The sequence below is a fragment of the Chroicocephalus ridibundus genome, chromosome 3 (assembly GCF_963924245.1).
Source record: "Chroicocephalus ridibundus chromosome 3, bChrRid1.1, whole genome shotgun sequence".
Classification (NCBI taxonomy): domain Eukaryota; kingdom Metazoa; phylum Chordata; class Aves; order Charadriiformes; family Laridae; genus Chroicocephalus; species Chroicocephalus ridibundus.
The window spans coordinates 83419661-83438740 of NC_086286.1; the positions used below are offsets into that span (position 1 = coordinate 83419661).

Sequence of the window (19080 nt, forward strand, 5' to 3'; positions counted from 1 at the left end):
AGCCATATGGTATTAATGATTAAAGAAATCGTTCCTTCTTCTGAGCCTTTAATTACCACCTTGACTAATTTTTAACTGTTCACGTGTTTAGTAAAACAAAAAAAAAGGGGGGCGGCGGGGGCTTCAGAAATACGAACCGTCGCGGTTGGATGTCTTGTGTTGTAATGGGGCTGTGGTTTGGTCCCGCCGGGTCCTTTGCCCCAGCACCGGACAAAACAGGGTCCGCAGCGAGGGATTCACAGCGTACCCCGGCGTGTCTTCTGGGACCAGAGAACAGGACCGTGACTTTTCCCCAAATTATTAACAAGGCGACAAGTCCCGGCAACGCGCTGAACCTCAGGGATGTGTAGAGACAGGGAGAGGCTCTAGAGACAGGTTGGGGGAGGCCGTCCTGGGCTCAGCAGGCGCAGAAATTAGCATAGACACAAAACAGGTAGGACACATTTGAAACCTCACTGCTGTTTGAAATATTAAGGAATATTAGCTGTTACCGTCACCAAGCATTTTTGGTGGCGTTTTGTGGCCTTTTGGGAGCCTATTCTGCCCTCGGCACACCCAGAAGTCCCATCTATGTCTGCTGAAATGTGCCTGATAAATTTTCTGGTCCCTTATTTACACTACGGAGAGTTTTAGATCCTCCTCGCTCCCTTAAAGTTTCCTTAGCAAATACTCAAGCGCTAAAACTCCCAGTGACATTTGGAATGGGATAGAAGCGTTCAGGATTTCTAGGATCGACATACTAATCACCGGGCAGCCAGGAACTCTTCTTAGATACTTCCCAGGTACTTTGCATTACCGGGACCTTTTGAACTGGATACCTCTGAGAAGTGAGTTGTATCCCAGGGGTCCAGGAGCTTCGGAGAGATTCCTGTTCAGGACTTGCCCGTTTCCTTCCAACTTTTTGTATAATCACAGCCTGAACAGGGATGCCCGTTTGCTAAAATAAATCCGAGGGACAGGTATTTCATGGATCTACCTGTCTTCATGGGTGGATCTATCTGTCTATCTATTGACACATTTATACTTCCCACCCCTCAACCCTTTCCTGCAGACGTTGGACGGTTTCATATTTGTCGTGGCGCCGGATGGCAAGATCATGTACATCTCGGAGACGGCCTCGGTGCACCTGGGCTTGTCGCAGGTACGCTGGGGTGGGGTGGGGGTGGGGTTGCTAGCCCCCGTCCCTGCCTGCCTCCCTCCAGGCTGCTTGCGGGAAGGGTGAGCGGTGCCGGCAATTAACCCCTTCCTCCCTCTCCTCCTCCTCCTCCTCCTCCCTCGCAGGTAGAGCTCACCGGCAATAGCATTTACGAGTACATCCACCCCGCCGACCACGATGAGATGACGGCGGTGCTGACGGCCCACCAGCCCTACCACTCGCACTTTGTGCAGGGTAAAGTATACAGCCCCCTACCCCCCCACACTCCGCTTGGCCTGCGCGGCCGCGGAGGGAACCGCGCAGGGGCGCGGAGCCCGCGGCTCACCCCACCTCTGCCTTTCCCCCCTCCCAGAGTACGAGATCGAGCGGTCCTTTTTCTTGAGGATGAAGTGCGTCCTGGCCAAGAGGAACGCGGGCCTGACCTGCGGGGGCTACAAGGTGCGTGTCCAAGGCCAGGACATCCCCTCCCCCCCTCCCCCGCAGCCGTCTCGCATCCCTGCTCCGGCAGCGCCGAGCACGCTGGGCGGGCGGTGAAAACGGGGACGGGAGTGGGGATGAGCCCTCTGCCCGCGGGGGCTGTCCCAGCCCCGTGCTCTTTCATGTGGTTCAGAGCCAGAATTTCTCTCGGAGTTTCAGGTTAAAGAGCTCAAACCACAAAACCAAGCAATCGAGCTCCCCGTGGGGTTTTTTGTTTTATTTTGCTTTTCAAACTGAACCTCGCACAACCACTGACGTTTCCGAGGTGTCTGGGAAGCTGGCAGGTGACACAATGGCAGCCCTGGGTTAATTTATTTCTTTATTGGGTAACTCGTCAGCTTCAGGGGCAACTCTCCAAGTCAAGGGTTTTGCCCGGGTGTTTCACAGGCTTCTGCTCAGGGCTCCTGGGTGGAGACAGCCCCTGCACCTTCTCCCTGCTTTTCTGTCAGCTGCACAAAGCCGGACAACGGTGGGTACCAATAACCCGAGAAGGCGTTGTGCCACGACGTACCGTAGAACAAGAACGTCTGTTGAACTTACTCTAGGAAGAAACACCCTAATGATAGAGAAGTAAGGGTGGAAGTACACAGCAGTCATCTGCAAGGATACATTTAGGAGATATACCTAAATCTACGTCCAATCCAAAGATACTTTCTGGCTACGGATCGTGTCTGCTCTATCTGTATAATAGACATATCTTACACATGTGACATATGCACACATGTAAACTCTTTCTCTCACACGCATACACTCTTCATTACAAAGTTGTAACTGGCTTGGCACTTCCGCGTCTTTCCTTTTTAGAAGAATAATAAAAGCGTAGTTAGGAGGTGGTCCAAAAACCACTTAAGTCAGTGGAAAAAAAAAAAAAATCTCGTTGACTTTAATGGGCCTTAGATCAGTGCTGAACTCTTGTATGGAAAAAACCCAACCCCAACCCAAACAGAAAAGCAGAAAACCCACAGACGGTGCCGCTTTGCCGGAGCGGTGGCGCGGGGCAGCGGCTCCGGGGCACCCGGCGGCCGCATCGGCACCATCCGGGTGGGCGGGGGGGGTCTGTCCAGGACCCCTCGGCGGGGAGGGACGGCTGCTACAGCACACCCTCCCCCCCACCCCGCCAGGCAGCCCCCGAGCCTTCCTATGTCTCCGACAGGTCATTCACTGCAGCGGGTACCTGAAGATCCGCCAGTACAGCCTGGACATGTCTCCCTTCGACGGCTGCTACCAAAACGTTGGCTTGGTCGCCGTGGGCCACTCGCTGCCGCCCAGCGCCGTGACGGAGATCAAGCTCCACAGCAATATGTTCATGTTTCGGGCCAGCCTAGACATGAAGCTCATATTCTTAGATTCCAGGTAGAGATGGGGTTCTTTCCAAATCTATTCCCCTAGCTCCTCCCCTCTTCTCCCTCAGGCCTCCTCTCCTGTCCTCTCACCCACTGATATTTGCTGCTTGTGTCTCTTGCAGGGTAGCTGAGCTAACAGGTTACGAGCCCCAGGACTTGATAGAGAAGACCCTTTACCACCACGTCCATGGCTGTGACACCTTTCACCTGCGATGCGCACATCACTTGTGTAAGGAGATAGTGTTCTTGTATAGACCCTGCCCCTCGACCCCCGCCTTCTCCCTCTGCAGATGGACTTTGGGTTTGCTAGGATTCACCTCTAGGTCGGAAGGGGAAAAGCCAGCGCACTGGAGGGGAGAATAAACAAATTCTGCAACAGGTTTTAATGGAACAAGTCTTTAGAGACTGAACTCCGAGCTGGAGGCAGGAGGGAGATGGAGGGGATCGGCAATGAAAGGCTATTTTCCCCTCCTTAGCTCCCGGTCGTAGGAGAAGAACTTCCCTGCACAAACCTCAGGCACTCAGTTCACTTCAAATTCCGGTTAGGAAAAACTCTTTTTTCTTGCTCCAAAAAGCCATGCCAGTGAAATCCAAATACTTTTGTTCCACTTCCACCAAGTCTCACAAATCTTGTCTGTGTATCTAATTTTGACTGCAGTAGTGAGCCCGATTCGGAGAGCTGTTCTTTATTCTATTTTGATATCATGACGACATTAATACATGGATAGTAGAATAAAAAGGATATTAATTTCCGGTAAATTTCCTTACGGAGAATGTAACGAGAAGAGATAAAACCCAAAACCAGATTTATAGAATTAAATCTCGATGACGATATGTCGGGGTGGGGGCGGGTGGGGGGATTCAACCCCCCCGGTGTATTCGCCCTGCCCCATCAATCTCCCCGAAGAACCTTTGAGCGGGACCGAGACCAGCCCTGCACGGGGGTCTCCACCACCCTTGTCCACGGGGGTTTCGGTCCACGCTGCTTCCCCATGTGATGCTAAGGTGTTCCCAGTCCCTCCCCTCGCCCACGGGGACCTGGGGGGGTGGTGGTGCTGCTGCACCCCCTTCCCATGGCCGATCGGAACGGAGGCGGGAGCCGCGCTGAGGGTCTCCCCGCTTTGTCCCCGCAGTGCTGGTGAAAGGGCAAGTGACCACCAAGTACTACCGCTTCCTGGCCAAGCACGGCGGCTGGGTGTGGGTGCAGAGCTACGCCACCATCGTGCACAACAGCCGCTCCTCCCGCCCGCACTGCATCGTCAGCGTCAACTACGTCCTCACGTAAGTCAGCCCGGGGGCCGCGCTAAATTGCGCGGGGTCGAGCGGAGCCGAGCACCCGGGGTGGCGGGGGATGGGGCGGTGAGCAGCTCTGCGGGCCCGGGCCCCGGCGGCCGCTCCTCCCGCCCTCCGCTCCCCCCCGATCACGGCTGCTGACCCCCCTCGCCGCCCCACTGACCAGGGCAGGCTCGCCAGGTCTGCTAGGAAACACATTGAACACTTTCATCTAGATGAAGGGTTTCCCGTCTGCCTGTTTCTTTCTCTTTCGAGAGGGGGAAAAGATTTAGAGGTTTGTCACCCACATATTTTGCTGCCTTCCCCCCCCCTTTTTTTTTACAGTTTAAATGCACCCAGCATTAAATTTTATTTAATGCAGCGTAAAAAAAAAAAAAAGGTTTCCACGTACGGAGTTATTTATACTCAACAAACAGGACATCTGTTTTTCTTTTCAAAAATCTGGGGTTTGAAGTTCTTAATTTCATCCAGAGTCTCTATCAAAGCTCCGAGATTTCTTTTTTGTTCTTGGAGAGCGATCCTTACGGTGAACCACAAAGAAAGTTGGTGACCAGAAGGGTCAGTTAAACTTTAAATAAAATAAAATAAAATAGATTAAAAAAAATAATCAGAGTGACTGCCGAGGTACCGTATATCTCAATGCATCTCCTGGTATTTGGGGATTTCTAGGTTGTGTTCTAGCTCCACTGCTTAAACTGAAACACAGAGGCCCAGTGAGGGAGGGGAAGGTCGGCCAGACTATTTTGAAGTGTTTATCCCCGTGATTGTCAGCATCTCCCCTGGACGTGGCAGTAGCTGCTGGCGGTAGCGCTGATGCTTCACCGGGATCGCAGGGCCGGTCAGGCCGGGGGTACCTCGTTGATCCTGGAGGCTGAATATTCCTCTGTTACGCTGCTCGTTTTTTATTCTGGAGACAAATGTAGGTGTTGGAAAACGTCTGAGAGGCACAACCCTCCTCTCTCCCAAAACTGCGGCGATTGCAGCACCACGACCTTGCCGTTGCGGGTTTTGTGCATGCACAGGTGGCGAGCGGTTTGGTAGCCGAGTTTGAGACATGCTTGCCAAAACGAAGTGGCTCGTTCGGGAGGCAGCGGCTCTGGTCGTGTGTGCGGGCGCGGCTGGCGGGGTGGGGAAAGGGATGCGGGTGACGGCGCCTGCATTGCTAGTGCGTAATCGCCTCGGGACGTAAAGTGATAACGGGCATCGTGCTCCTAGGTGGGCAGACAGGGGTTATTGTACCTGCATGAAAAAGCATACATTTGGCTCAGCATTCTGGTGTAGGGAGTAAACTGCGATTCCCCTTTAAAGAAAATCCCTTTTATTCGCTTTAAAAAGGGATGCGGGGCGCGGCGGGCTAATACCCTGGCATTCACCCAGCAAGGATGCGGATTAGCAGAGGCACCATCACCTCTCTTCTAGCTGTTCCATGCATTTGTATGTCCATTTCCCCTATACCAGCCCCTCTCTGTATTTTTCGCGTTTTATGCGTCTCAGTCAAGTCCAAGCACTTGCCTGAGGTGAACGGGGAACTGCAAAGACAAGAAATCAGTGTGCCGTAACGCTAAGAAACAAGGAACCCGAAGGCAACTAGCATGCTAGAGTGGCTTTGCACCAGGAAGGCTACATGTTTTCCTATGAGCACCTGACATTAGCGGTCGTTTCCCTCTCCTTTAATCCCGAAAGAGTGAACATCAATCACGGAACTCTACCTCAAATGACCCGAGTGGAAATGCAACATCCCAGCGGATCTGCTTAACGTCAGCTGCAGATCCGGCTCGATCTGTCCCCTGCTTGCCGGGGTGACCACCACGGCCACCAGCATTCCAGGCAAAGCAAGCAGGGAGTACCCTGGTCCCGCGGGGGCCGGTCAGATAAACCCCTCGGAGGTGTTTTTCAGCAGCGGGACTGGTCATACCATGTGCGGCCCTACCGCCTCGGGCTCCGGGCCAGTGCCGCGGTCACCACCAGTGCCACCGAGCCCAGGGTGGCTACCAACGGCTCGGAGGGGCCGGGAGCATCGCAGTCAGCTTATTCGCAGTCCGTTCGCACCTCCACGGCCGACTGCGCAAGGGCGCAGAACAGCCCCTACGCGCTCCGCGGCTCCGCGCCCCGGCAGGTTTTCCGTGCCGCCTGGAAGGTGGGCTCGGGGAGCCCCGCCGCCTGACACCCCCCGCAAAACAGCGTTGTCAGGAGCGGTACCAAAACAGCGCTATTCCTCCGCCCCAGCTGATTTTTCGCTGGGGGCAGCGCCTTTATATTTTCGTGCGTGTATAGGGATTTTTAGAACAAGGTTATAATTTAAACCTGTTTTCAGCTAGGCTGATGCGTAGGAGGACTATAGCTGTTCTTTCAAGATTTCCCCGTGGAGGACGAGGTTACACCGCGGCGCGACTTCGTTCCGCCTCGGTGTAAGGCTCCCCTTGCGCCCTTTGCTTAATTGCCTGGAGTGGACGGCGAGAGGGCAGCGAGGGAGGCAGGTTCGCTGAAACGCAGCTGGTGAACGCTGGAAGGTCCATCATTGGATGCGGCAACTGTCATGTGCTGCCGGCGGCTGCAATGCAGGCACCACGACTGCATTAAAATCTAGTTTTGGTACGTTCGAGGTCCTCGAGGTCTCATCAAGCCTGCCTGGCTCTTCATTAGGGCGCTGCAGAAGAAGAGAGCGCGTCCTTCTTGCTTCTGTGGCAGGGCTGCTGCTGCTACAACCGCTGCCCTGAGTCCAGGGGATGGGCGTAGCTTCCACTGCAGCATCTTTATTATTACTGTTATTATTATTATTACTACTACTAGTAGTAATATTATTAGTTATTAATAATTAGTAGTTAGTAATAATATTAATTTTTTAAAAAATTTTATTATTATCCTACGGCTAGCCTGCCGTTCTGAAAAATAAATGAGAAGAACAGGCCCTGCCGCTTGCCGGGGGGGACTGCAAGAAGAGAAATGGCTGGCTTTTAAAAAAACGTGACATGTAAGTCAGCATCTGCAAGCGGTAACCTGAGGTGGAGGGGAGCTGTTGAGGAAAGGTTCACGGTGGGAGGGTCGGGCGGGAGGGTGCTGAACTCCTCGTACCTAGAGCCGGCTTAGTTGTCTTAATGAGCTATTCAGAGTCAACGTGTTATTGCTCAAATGAGGAAGGTAGGTGGGGAAAATGAGAGGTTATGGGGACCTGGCGTTTTCCTCTGGTAAGAGCTAGACTCCGTTCCAGGAGGGCCGAGTAAAGGTCCTGTAGCACTCAAAATTTCCGAGTGCTTAATATACTTTATGCCGGTATAAATCCTATAGCTACGGCGTTTCCTAAAGGATGACATCGGATTATTCCAGTAAACCAGGAACAGCTGAGATGCGCGGCTCCTCCCACGCTTCACCCGCGCGGCATCGGGTGCGTGGGCAGAGCCGCTTGTGCCGCCGCAGCCTCCTCACGTTATAAACCCAGCGAGGGAAAAATAGTCCTTGTGGCGGAGAAAGACAAACCTTTGCGTATGGGCCCGTGTGTAAGGAAGCCGGGGAGAGAGCAAAAGAGGTGTAAACTGGTGGTTTTGTGTTCTGAAATAACAAAGAGAGTGGCGTTTGGGCTCGCAGGGTGGAGCTTGAAAGGTGGGATGCCTCTCGCCAAAGATTCCCGTGGAAATAGGAGATGCCGGTCTTTTTTTTTTTTTTCTTCACGGAATTGTGGTGAAAATAGCGAAAGGGATCAGAAGGTTTGGAACGTATGGTGCAGGTTTTTGACCTGCTGGGTCCCTGGTCCCCCCCACAGCACTTCTTCACCCAGGGAAAGCCCCAGGAGTCTTGTTGGTTTTTTTGTCCCGGTTTGCTCGTGGAATAAGGAGCTTTTTCTCACTATTGAGAGGAACCTGAGCGCTCTGATGTTCTGGAAAGGAGCGGGTTCTGTGTGGTATAAGTACCAAACTCGTCTGGAGGATCAGTTTCACTGCAGGCTGAGCAGGAAGAGCGAGAACCTCTTACCTTGTAGCTTCCCAACTCCCCTGGGCGATATAGATGATGAAAACGGAAAGAATGAGAAACGGACCCCCAGCCCCCAGTTAAGAAAATAAAAAGGGGTCATTTCCATCTTCCAAAGCTTTAAGAAAGGGAATTCTAGGCTTGAGAACAAATGTTTGTAGTAAGTATATATGCTGAACTAAATAGGAACGGTGGCAAGGGCGTTTTAGCAACAAGAGGAAAGGTTATTTCTTGTGTTATAGCAGTGTGTCAAAAATTAATATAAATGACCTTTAAGGACTCCAGCTTTAAAGCACACACAATTGCTCTTCTTTGTATTCCACTTGGCATACGTGAGTACAGACACAGAATATTTGTTTCTTTTCTTATTTGTTCTGTACACACAGTTGCCATACCATTGATTATTAGCTGTGCATGTTTATCACATAAAGGGACTCAAGTATGAGTCAATTAATAGAGAATGCAACTGCTGAAGTTAAGTTTATATTTAGATCGCAAACAACCTCCTTTTAAACAAATGGATAACGCAAAGTGCAAATCCTTTGGCTTTTTGAGCACGAGCAAATATTATAATAATCTGTCCCCAGAGAAAGCTAAGAAAGCCTTCCTATATACATTTCATTGTCCTTTAGCATTTAAAAGAATAGCAATAGAGGTAACATAGACAGATAACATGGATTAGGTAGCTAATTGTGATTAATCTCGGTTCTGATGATATAGTAGGTATACGATATAGTTCCAGTTGACCTCACACTGCATTATGTAACTGGATGATTAGCAGCAGAAGTTGAACGCAATTTGTTTGAAAGATTATTTCACAAATAACTGCCATATTGACGAATGTTTTACTTAATAATGTGGTAAATGCAATTTAGAATAAATTAACTGTTAATTGTATCTACACAGTTCATCTTTAGATTTTTATTGCTATTTCTAGCTTTGTGTACTACTAGATTTTAAGTGATTGCATAAGCAATGTGGTATCATTCTGAGTGATGGCTCAGACTTTGAAAACATTCCTCCTGGGCATAGTAAGCAGTCTTTAGGAGAACTTGTGTTTCATGTAGAAACAGAACTCTGTCCATATTTTTGGACAGTAACAGTGAAATATTTCCATAGCTTTTCAGAAACGTCCTCTTTTTGGCCTGTCTCTGGGTCATCGGGTCTCATCTCCTTCTATTCGTAGTCAGTGGGAGAATCCACAAACAATATTTCCATACCTATGGGCCCGCTTTTCTTAAGTGTTTCTCCCAAATCTGGAACTGCCAGATTTGGAACTGGCCAGAGTCCTCTTCTTAGTCAAAAGAGAGATACGAGAGAACATGTATCTACGAGTGTGTGACGGAATGTGTAGGACAGTGAATACACTGGGAAAGTTATTATTGCAGAAGAAATCCTGCACACCCTTACTCATATCATTAGTGGAACTAGTTGTATGAGTAAGATTAGCCATCTAACTTTAATATTTGAGATAAGCTTAGTGACTTCAACTGGATAATGTATTTTTTCTTAAATAGTTTTAAACAGTAAAATCAAACTTGACCTGCTGCTTTTCCTTTATATTTCTCTGTATTAATGGGAATTTTGCCACTTAGGTAATTGTGCACAGAACTGGGTCCCACTCGATATGTTGAATCCACAATGTAGGAAAACCTAAGACTGGAAAGCCTACCATCATTCACATGATCGGATTAGCAACGTAAATATATAAAGGAATTGTTTTAATCAATTAAAATGCTTGGGAAGCATTATACCTCAAAGAAAAAAGTATAAAAGGATTCCTCTTGAACTACTCAGTGCAGTATTCTGTTTGTTCGCCATTAGTTTTTATTACAGGCTTGTCTCCCTGGAACATTGTTTATATATTTCTTGCAAATAGGAGACAGGCTCTTCCAGGTGTCCACAATACGTTTCTGCAGTTCTTCTTTGTTCATGTAGGGGCTTTCTTAGCTACCATTTGTTTAATTCACTCCAAATTTCTATGCTTGTATTTAAACCAGGTGACTGTAATGGCCAAGGCACTAAAACTGTGGACCAGAGTCTACAGTCACTGCTTGTATGAAGAAAGTTTTATTTGCTAGAGTAAGGATTAAAGGATCGCAGGTCAGATCCATAGGAAAAAAAAAAAGAAAAAGCAGTCATTAGTTTAAATGCGTGCATACTGATAGTCTCACACAGCACGAAAGTCAGGGTTGCAAATAAGTGTCTCTAGTCCAAGAAAGAAAAGCGACTTCAAATGCTTTCCACTCCATCCTTTTCCCATTCAGTGTGCCGGCTGTTCCAGGCCTTTGGAAACTCCCTCCTCCCAAACAGGGAGTTACAGATCTTGTAAAATGATTGTCTGGGGCTGAGACACATTGAGCAGCGGCAATGGCTGAAGCAATTACTATCTCCAGCTGTCTGCCTCACTCCACTGATGAAAGGTACAGGGCCCGCTGCAGGGACTCTTATTCCTAAAATGCCACAGTTTATGGTTTAAGGTAAACTGCCACAGATTTCTTTTTACATGGAAGCGTTGGACTGTACACTGCAGCACAGCTGTTCCTGCTAGAGAGGTTGTTCACACTTTATCCTTACTCTGCCCTTCAGCACTTTGAATGGCATAAATGAGGCTTGTGAACACCACTACAGCAGCTGGGTGCTTCAGTCCCTTTGGGGATCAGCCCCAGTGGTCTTCCTACGCGGCGGAGGAGGGGGAGACCATAGGCCGTGGAGCTCAGGATTGTGTTCACTGCTCTGTGGTAGTTCAGAGAGCTGCAGACAAGTGAGGCAGTTGGAAGAGCATCTGCTAGTTTTACCACACAACGTTTATGTCTCATCTATGGATTGTGTTAGTGGCTGTGCAGAAGAGGGAGGCCACGCAGTGGAACTGCTACCAAAGGCTTCCCCTCCACGCTCTCACCCTCTCAATACTCTGCGCAAAACTGGGTGCAGAACTGGCTCCTGCTCCCATAAGAGCAACAGTGTGTTCCTTAAGCAGGTTTACAGTTTTACTAGCTCTGCTTCTGTTTCCTTAATCTGTTGCGTGTTTGCTCTTGCTGCTCTGTGCTGCATCTCAGTGCTGCTGTGATTCCCATGTTGTTTCACTGTAATTATCATGAGGTGCAACAGGTGTGTAAAGTTACTAAAGGGCTTCTAAAGTGAGCTCTTTCCTCTCCGTTATGGTGTTCTTGCTAGCTTTTATTCGTACACACGCAAATGTGGCATTTCGACATGGCCTAAATTAAGTGTTAACAAATAAATCTCCTTTGTCCGTTCAACAGTGGCAAGTATCTGTTTAAAATCTAATTCTCCTTCCCTCACCTCTCTTTTGTACTTTACAGCGTGGGCCAGGCTCCAGCACACATGTTCGTACTCAGTAGGTTACTTCAGAGGCAGCCCCTTTCACTTTGATGACACTATTTATGGAGGCAGGCATCGCTCTGTGTGAACAAGGGTATAGCGTCTGACCCTTCTGAAGGCTTGGGATGGCTGAAGTCTGGAGTCAATCACATGATCTTTAACACAGTGAGACGATTTATTCCTGTTGTTGTCTTTTGTTATCATCCACTTAGTGCAATTAAATCGCAGAAGTCCTGATTTACTAAAGCACTTGAGCACATGGCAGGCTCTAAAAGTGCTTAGACATAACTTTCAGTACATGATTATATCCCAGTGAATTCAGTTTTGAAATAAAAAAACCCTTAGGCACACGCTTAGAAATAAGAATATTCCTGGGCTTTGCCAAATAGAGATGGCTTGAAGGACGCATTTGTTACTGTGTTGAATTGGGACCTAATAAAGAACAGCCGTAGTTTTTCAGCTACAAACCACTGTGTATAAATCTTGGGGGCAGCAATGTTGAAAATAACAGCTATTATCTGCTGAAGTTCCAGTGCAGCTATGGAAACTCAAATGCCTGGCTAACTAAAGTTTGGCTACATCCCTAGCATTGTGTGGATATTTTGACATAACCTAGAATGAAGACCTTTAAACCCATTCAATATTCAACGCTCTTACATCTGTGCTGTCGGTTGGGAAGTGAACGTGCACAGTGTGCCCTGAAGGCAGCCTGTTCCCAAGTAGCCTGTGGCTTTCGATCATCTCTGTACTACGTTTGGCAGCTGGTAGCCTGGGCTGTTGCTATAGAAAACTCTCTCCCTCTGACTTAGGCCCTGGTTAACTGAAATCCACCCAAAGGCATTGCACACTATTTTTTTCTTGCTGTTTCCAAACACTGTTTTGTACACAGAACAAAATAATAACCTTTAATGACTGCTTCACGAGGCATGTCCCAGCAGAGTATTTGCTCAAATAAAGGCTCGACTTGGGGATAAATAGCCTGATAGCACCCTCCCATTTGCAGACAAATTGCTGAACGGTGTTCCCCAAAATAATTCTGTTGATCTTAAGCTGTGAGTAGGAGAGTTAAAGAAAAAGTGTTGTCTTCTGCAAGATGGTCAGCCTCCTGAGTGCTTTCTAGTCTGTGAAAACCAGCAACGGGGGTGGGGATGTGACTTCAGTCCAAAGAGAAATGCATACCTGTGTGACTACAACTGTGTAACTTAAGGTGGGAATATGCAGTTAGGGCTTCTCTGGTGATATCTAGTGAGTTCAAGAAAGCAGTAGGAGATGTGGTGCACAGCAACATTTGCCCAGGTGTGATACTCTGGAGTTGCTGTATACGTGCTACAGAAGTGGTCACCACACGTATGGTAAATCTCATACTTTATAATACACTGGACCTGTTGTACAAACCCAAATCAAACATTCATTCAGTCCAGCTGCAGATCAGCTGCAGTGTTGGTCCAAGCACAGTTGTGGGATGGCAGTGGAGTCGGTCTGCATGTATGCTGTGGACATTTTTATGGGAACATACAGTGGCCTGGTCAGAGGCACTTCTGCGCATCCAGAAACCCTTGATAAATGTGCACGTGAAGCAGTAACAACAGAGTGGCTGAAGCCAGCTAAGGCCCCTGCCTGTCCAAGTCAAAGCAAGGACACAGAGGGCAAAGGTACTAGTCAGATGGTAGATTTAATTTTCAGAAGAAGATTGTAGCTAGGTGTTATTGTGCTTTATTAAATGATTTTTATTTATTTGTTGAGAAATTTTAGATATGCTTAGTAAGTATTTCACTAGTTATAACCATTCAACACATTGGAGACTTATCCTTCAGTTTCATAAGATGGATTTTAGCATGGGTATGCATTTCTGGAACTATCTATGTTAATGGTGAGTTGTTGTTATAATTACTGTCAAAAAGCACTAACTACCATTAAAAGTCTCTTTTCCATATTTGATAGAAGGCGTGGGGTCAGCAGTAGTTGTGCAATGTATGGTGGTTTAACTTAGTCTCTGGCCCAGGGGGTCTAGGTAGTCAAGCAGGTTATCTTGTATCAATTTTAACATTTAATGGACATGCTTAACAAATAGAACTGCGTATAATGTATACTTTGAGGAGACAGAATCAGTGATTACCAGGAAAGTATCAAATACAGTGGAGTATTACTTGTTATCTTATAGCCTCATGATATTGGCTTTTCTTCCTATTTGTCTCCTGTTTTATCAGCATAACCACTTTATACATTGTATGCCTATCAAAGCTGGATACCTATCTGATCCTATCAAAGTCTGATACGAACAGAGCCTTAGACCCAAGTGACAAGTAACGTTGAGTGGGATCTGGCTGCTGGAGAGGTTTGACTGTGAGTGGGGAGAAGCTAAAAGGCAGTTGTCATGGTTTCAGCTAGCGCTATGTTTTGGATTTGGGATGAGAAATACTGTTGATAGTGCACTAATGTTTTTGGTTGTTGTTAAACACTGAAGGCCTTTTCTGCTCCTCACACTGCCCTGCCAGCGAGTAGGCTGGGTGGATACAAGAAGCTGGGAGGGGACACAGCTGGGACAGCTGACCCCAACTGACCAAAGGGATATGCCGTGCCATGCGATGTCATGCTCAGTATATAAAGTTGGGGAAGAAGAAGGAAGTGGGAGATGTTTGGAGTTATGGTGTTTGTCTTCCCAAGTAATCGTTATGCGTGATGGACCCGTGCTTTTCTGGAGATGGCTGAACACCTGCCTACTGATGGGAAGCAGTGAATTAATTTATTGTTTTGCTTTGCTTGTGTGCACGGCTTTTGCTCTACCTATTGAACTGTCTTTATCTCAGCCCACAAGTTTTTCCTCACTTTTACTCTTCTGATTCTCTCCCCTGTTGCAACCTGGGGGAGTGAGTGAGCAGCTGCATAGTTCTAGCTTTCAGCTGGGGTTGAACAACCACGACATCAACCTAACTCAGGTACAAATAATGAAATGAGAAAACAGGTATATTAATTTGTAAAAAAGACTGAAAAGCCATTCTCCCCAAATGCCAAAGCCCACATGCAAGTCCTTGCCTGTCTTCCTCCCTTTACCTCCTCTAAAATTTAAGCAAAGTAAAATTCAGTTGAAAAGCATTCAAGTGTCTTACCATGCTCGCTTTGTGGCCAGACAGTGGTCCTCAGGGGCAAAGTGCTCTTCCCTGGCCAAAGCTGAGGAACTCTGGACAAGTGAATTAGCAAGACTTTCACTGTAGATAAATCTTGCTTCTTCTGAGGAAGGTGAAAGTCTTATGACAAGAAAGGACTAATCTGATGAAAGAGAAGGTGATCTACTGTAAATGGGACCTCCTCACCAGATGGAGTTCATGAATCCTTTTGGACTCGACATACCTCTTCACTATGGGGCACAGCTGATCAGAAAAAGCAGGCTGGAATGATGGACAAGTATGTTATGAAGCATGCAGATAGGAAATTTCCCAGGGAGGAACAAACAGAATGAACAGTAAACCATTTTTCAAGCACATTTTTTTTCTCAAATAAACTATTCCCAGATCACAGAAGATTATCCAAAAAGTCATAAAAGAAAATCTAACTAATTTTTTTAAGGGTTCACCTTAGGATCTTAGGAAGGTTGTCATAAGAAAAGCTTTAATTATGGGAAACATAGAGGAGTTGATAAAATCTGAAATATCAATAAATTAACTTTTACAGTAAGTTATTGAAAGTAATAACAGCAAATTGTCAGGACCACTCTTCACTGCACAGTTTCAAAGGAACTGAAGTATGAAATTGCTTAACTACTGTGGTATAGAGTGTAATTTAAGAACAGCTATACAGGATCAGACACATACAGGTAGTGACCATGGCAAATACTTTGGAAAGGGTTTAAAAATAGGACAAGCATGCAGTAATGCTTCCCTAGCGCTTTCTCCCTGTCTTCAAGAAGTTCAAGTGTCTTCCTAGAAAGAGGTGAGATATTTTAGTGTATTAGCTATCAATGTTTTGTGTTTTTTTTTTTCTCCACAAATTTGTCTGTTTACTTTTTGAAACCATGTGAGTTTTTGCCAAGCTTAAGTAAAAGAGATAAAAAAGGGCTCCTTTTGTTGTGGAAGTGCCACCTTTTCATTCCTTTCATAGCCCGTACTTGCATTAGACGAGCAAGTGAAAAACTGCTTCCTACTCATTTTCTCTGTGTCGCTCATAATTTACAGATCTTATTTTGTTTTCCCAGCCATCTCTCTCTCAGCCTGAGAAGTCTCCTTAATTGTTCCTCATAGAGAGGCTGTTCCAAGTCCATACCCTTGCTGTCCCACTCTGAGTTTTTTAGGTTTTCAGATGGGATGGTAAGAGTACAGGATATCTGAGGTGTCAGTGCATGAGGGGTTTGTGTACGGTATGAGGTATAATCCTCATTTTTGCAATCCTCCTTTACTGCATAATGATGCGATGATGTGCATTTTCTTACACGCAGGGCAGTCTGTGTTACCAGTGATCTCTCCGCAATGTGATGCATCTTTCGTTTGTGAAAATTCTCAGTTTAAGTGGTGAAACATATGAATTAGAGGATTATTCACCAAAATGGAGTTTAAGGCTACTAGTTTTAGAAACAAAAATCTGAAACTAGATTTTAAAGACCATACTTAAGCCCCACAGAGGAGAGTGCTGTGTATGCCCCTAATAACTCCGAGTCCATAGCTGCATAACTGTCTTTTGTGGTTTCTAAATACCCAGAAACAGGACTTTTATCCATCTTTTTGCCATCTTTTCAGTTACCATTACTTAAAAAACATAAAATAGTCGAATCTTGAAAGTATCTTGACTGTTTTAGCCCTTTTCCTTGCCATAAGGGGATAGAACTGGTATGAGGCTCTTACTCTGAAAAAGTGCCTTGATTTTAAAATGAAAACACCAAACATCCTTCATGAAAATCACGAGGAGCTACTTTTGGTTCTCCTTATTACATACTTAAAGTGATACAGGAATCTTTAGGATTTAGAAACCTTTTAATTTATAATCTCTGCCAAAAAAAAATAATCAGCATCCTCTCAAATCCTTTTGTCCAAGCATATCATATACCTATCTAGTATGCTATTTCCAATAATTTCTGCTCAGTTAGGTACACAATAACAATGGTATTACATGTATTCAATCAAGTATTTTTATTCATAGAATATATCTCAAATTTATTTTAGCAGTTTAAATAAGTGAGTTTAATGTATATTTAGTCAAGCATTACAGTAGTAAGGGCTTAAGTAGATTAGAAATAAATGAATCCAATTAAAGAACATGTCTGTGAAATTTGATATGTCATAGGCATGAACGAACTGTTTGCACAGAAGCTGCAAGGAAATCATTAATGATTAACTATCTCAAAGAGGTTTAATCAAGGATAAATGGTATAGGACATAGTTAAAAACATTTGTGTTGAATACATGGAGATTCTGAAATAACAAAAACATGCTTTGCATCACAGTGACATGAGTACTAGTCTCGGGAAATGTATTTTTTTGTTATCTGTGGTAGACGTGCAGCTGAGAGTTAGCTTAGTAACATTAGCTATCATGCATTGATAACAGGAAATTGTTCCTTCCAACAAAAAGCTTAAGTTTAATAGGAGAGACAAAGATATTTCACAAAAGAAATGTTTCCTACAAGAACACATTGTTATCCTCCCTTCCAGAGCTAATATTCGGCGAAGTTAAGGTAGGGATTCTCAGAAATGATCAGCACTGGGCTAAATGTGACCCTACCAAAACTAAAAGTCCCATTGGCCACCTTGAGGGCAAACTGAGGCCAAGGGCTTGCTAAAATCCTATGATAACATGATTTGTCCAGTGTGACACCAGTAGTCTGTGGGACGGTTGAGAGTTGAATCTGTATTACTTGGCTAATAGATCGGTGTCTTAAAGGTGTCAGTAATATTCAGGGTATATTTTTTAACACATAAAAATATTAAGGAGTCTGAGATGGGAAAATCTACCCTGTATAATAGCAGTCTGTTGCACTGTTGTCAGTCTGGCTTTCTGCAAAATAGGAACCGTCTTAGATAGGTGAGAATTGATGTCTATATGGCATTAATTCCTAAAGGGGTGCTGCGTACACGCACTTGCTGTTGCACTGAGGTGACATTGGTTCTTATGGAGTGGTTGAAAAGGAGTAGTTGGAAGAAAAAAAATCATATTTTTAAAAGTCTCATTTAACAGACCTTTGGTTTATTCAGAAGTATTATTTTGAATGTGCAGGTGAATTTCAAGTAATGGAAAACCCCAAACAATTACAAAGTAGTCACCACAATAATTTAATAAAGGCTGACAGAATGGACATGAGTCATGGAGTTCTGCAATGTTTAACATGCCTTCAGATAAAGTATTCTTAACTATTTGGTGGCCATCCAAAAAAAAAAAACCACAGCAAAAAAACTAACATTGCAGGCTGTGTAATTCTAATCCAAATTTCTCATTATCAAACAGATTCTAATATATGCAAACATTTATAAAATCCTGCCAAATATATTTGTCCATTTAACTTGGCAAGCACTGAATATACATCAAACATGACTTTTAGCCAGTTGTGCTCCTAGGCACCTCACATTTGAAATAAATGTTACAGAATTAAATTCCGGTCATCATATTTTATTTATTTAAAGCATTTTTTCAGTGCTACCTCTAACTACAAACGGTAATTATATTCATATATAATTAGCCTAGGATGTCTTAGGCATTTTATTCACAAACAATAATAAATCCCTGGTGCATATTTTCATCTAGCAAATCTAGTAAATAAAGGCAAATACAGTGTACAAAGGGCTCCTTTTGGAGCCAGAGATGGCTAGGCATGCAGTTGGGAATGACAAACTGTACCTTCAGACTGCTGGAAACTCTGCCACACCATGATTATCTGGAGGGCAGGATGTTTTATTTAACTCCAACTGACAGTTAAATGATTGCATTCTGAGATGAGAAACCAATCAGGGAATATATACAATTTCTCTGACAGTAGTTGTCTAGAGGATATCCTCAGACGTTTGTGTTAAATGATCCGTGTAGGAAACTTTGTGCTTCAATTTTCCTGAATGTATCAAATCATTTAATTAAACTTCCTGGTTTGGGTTGCTCTGTCTTTAAAAGCCCATACAGGAACATGATCTCATGTACGTGTATCTCATGGCTGGAGAAGCTGTAAACTTTGACTCAACAAGACGTAAACAGCTACTGTGGCTTGTGCTATTTATGGAGATAAATGTGTGCCTTGAACTCAATGAAGGGATCCAATATACAGATCTCATACTTCTCCGAGCAGATGCATTGCTTGCCATTAAGGGTACTAATGATAAACAACCGCGTGAAAGATTTCTGGGGGGTATTTTCAATTACTTTGGTGACCAATAGGTCAGGCCTATATGGGACTTTTCACTCGAGAAGCTTTAGAAGGGAGGGTTCCTAATATCATCCCAATAACTGATGGAAAAATTGAGGCAGGGAGTATTTCTGAGGTCACACAACTGAATGTCAGTGTAGTTTCGTAACAGTGAGGTTCAATGGCTTTTTT

General features: G+C 45.4%; 1 protein-coding gene across 2 annotated transcripts in view; it reads left to right on the forward strand.

Moving 5' to 3' along the window:
• SIM1 (SIM bHLH transcription factor 1) overlaps positions 1-19080 on the forward strand; it is a 57732-nt gene that overhangs the window by 12126 nt on the left and 26526 nt on the right. The window contains exons 1-7 of one of the 2 annotated variants that reach the window (XM_063329888.1): positions 295-433; positions 1052-1141; positions 1282-1390; positions 1509-1594; positions 2787-2986; positions 3099-3205; positions 4110-4257. In XM_063329888.1, the coding sequence (XP_063185958.1) occupies positions 1097-1141; positions 1282-1390; positions 1509-1594; positions 2787-2986; positions 3099-3205; positions 4110-4257 (695 nt within the window). In that variant the 5' untranslated portion in view covers positions 295-433; positions 1052-1096. Of the gene's footprint in view, positions 1-294; positions 434-1051; positions 1142-1281; positions 1391-1508; positions 1595-2786; positions 2987-3098; positions 3206-4109; positions 4258-19080 lie in introns of those variants that run through there. The other variant, XM_063329886.1, reaches the window with a different exon arrangement.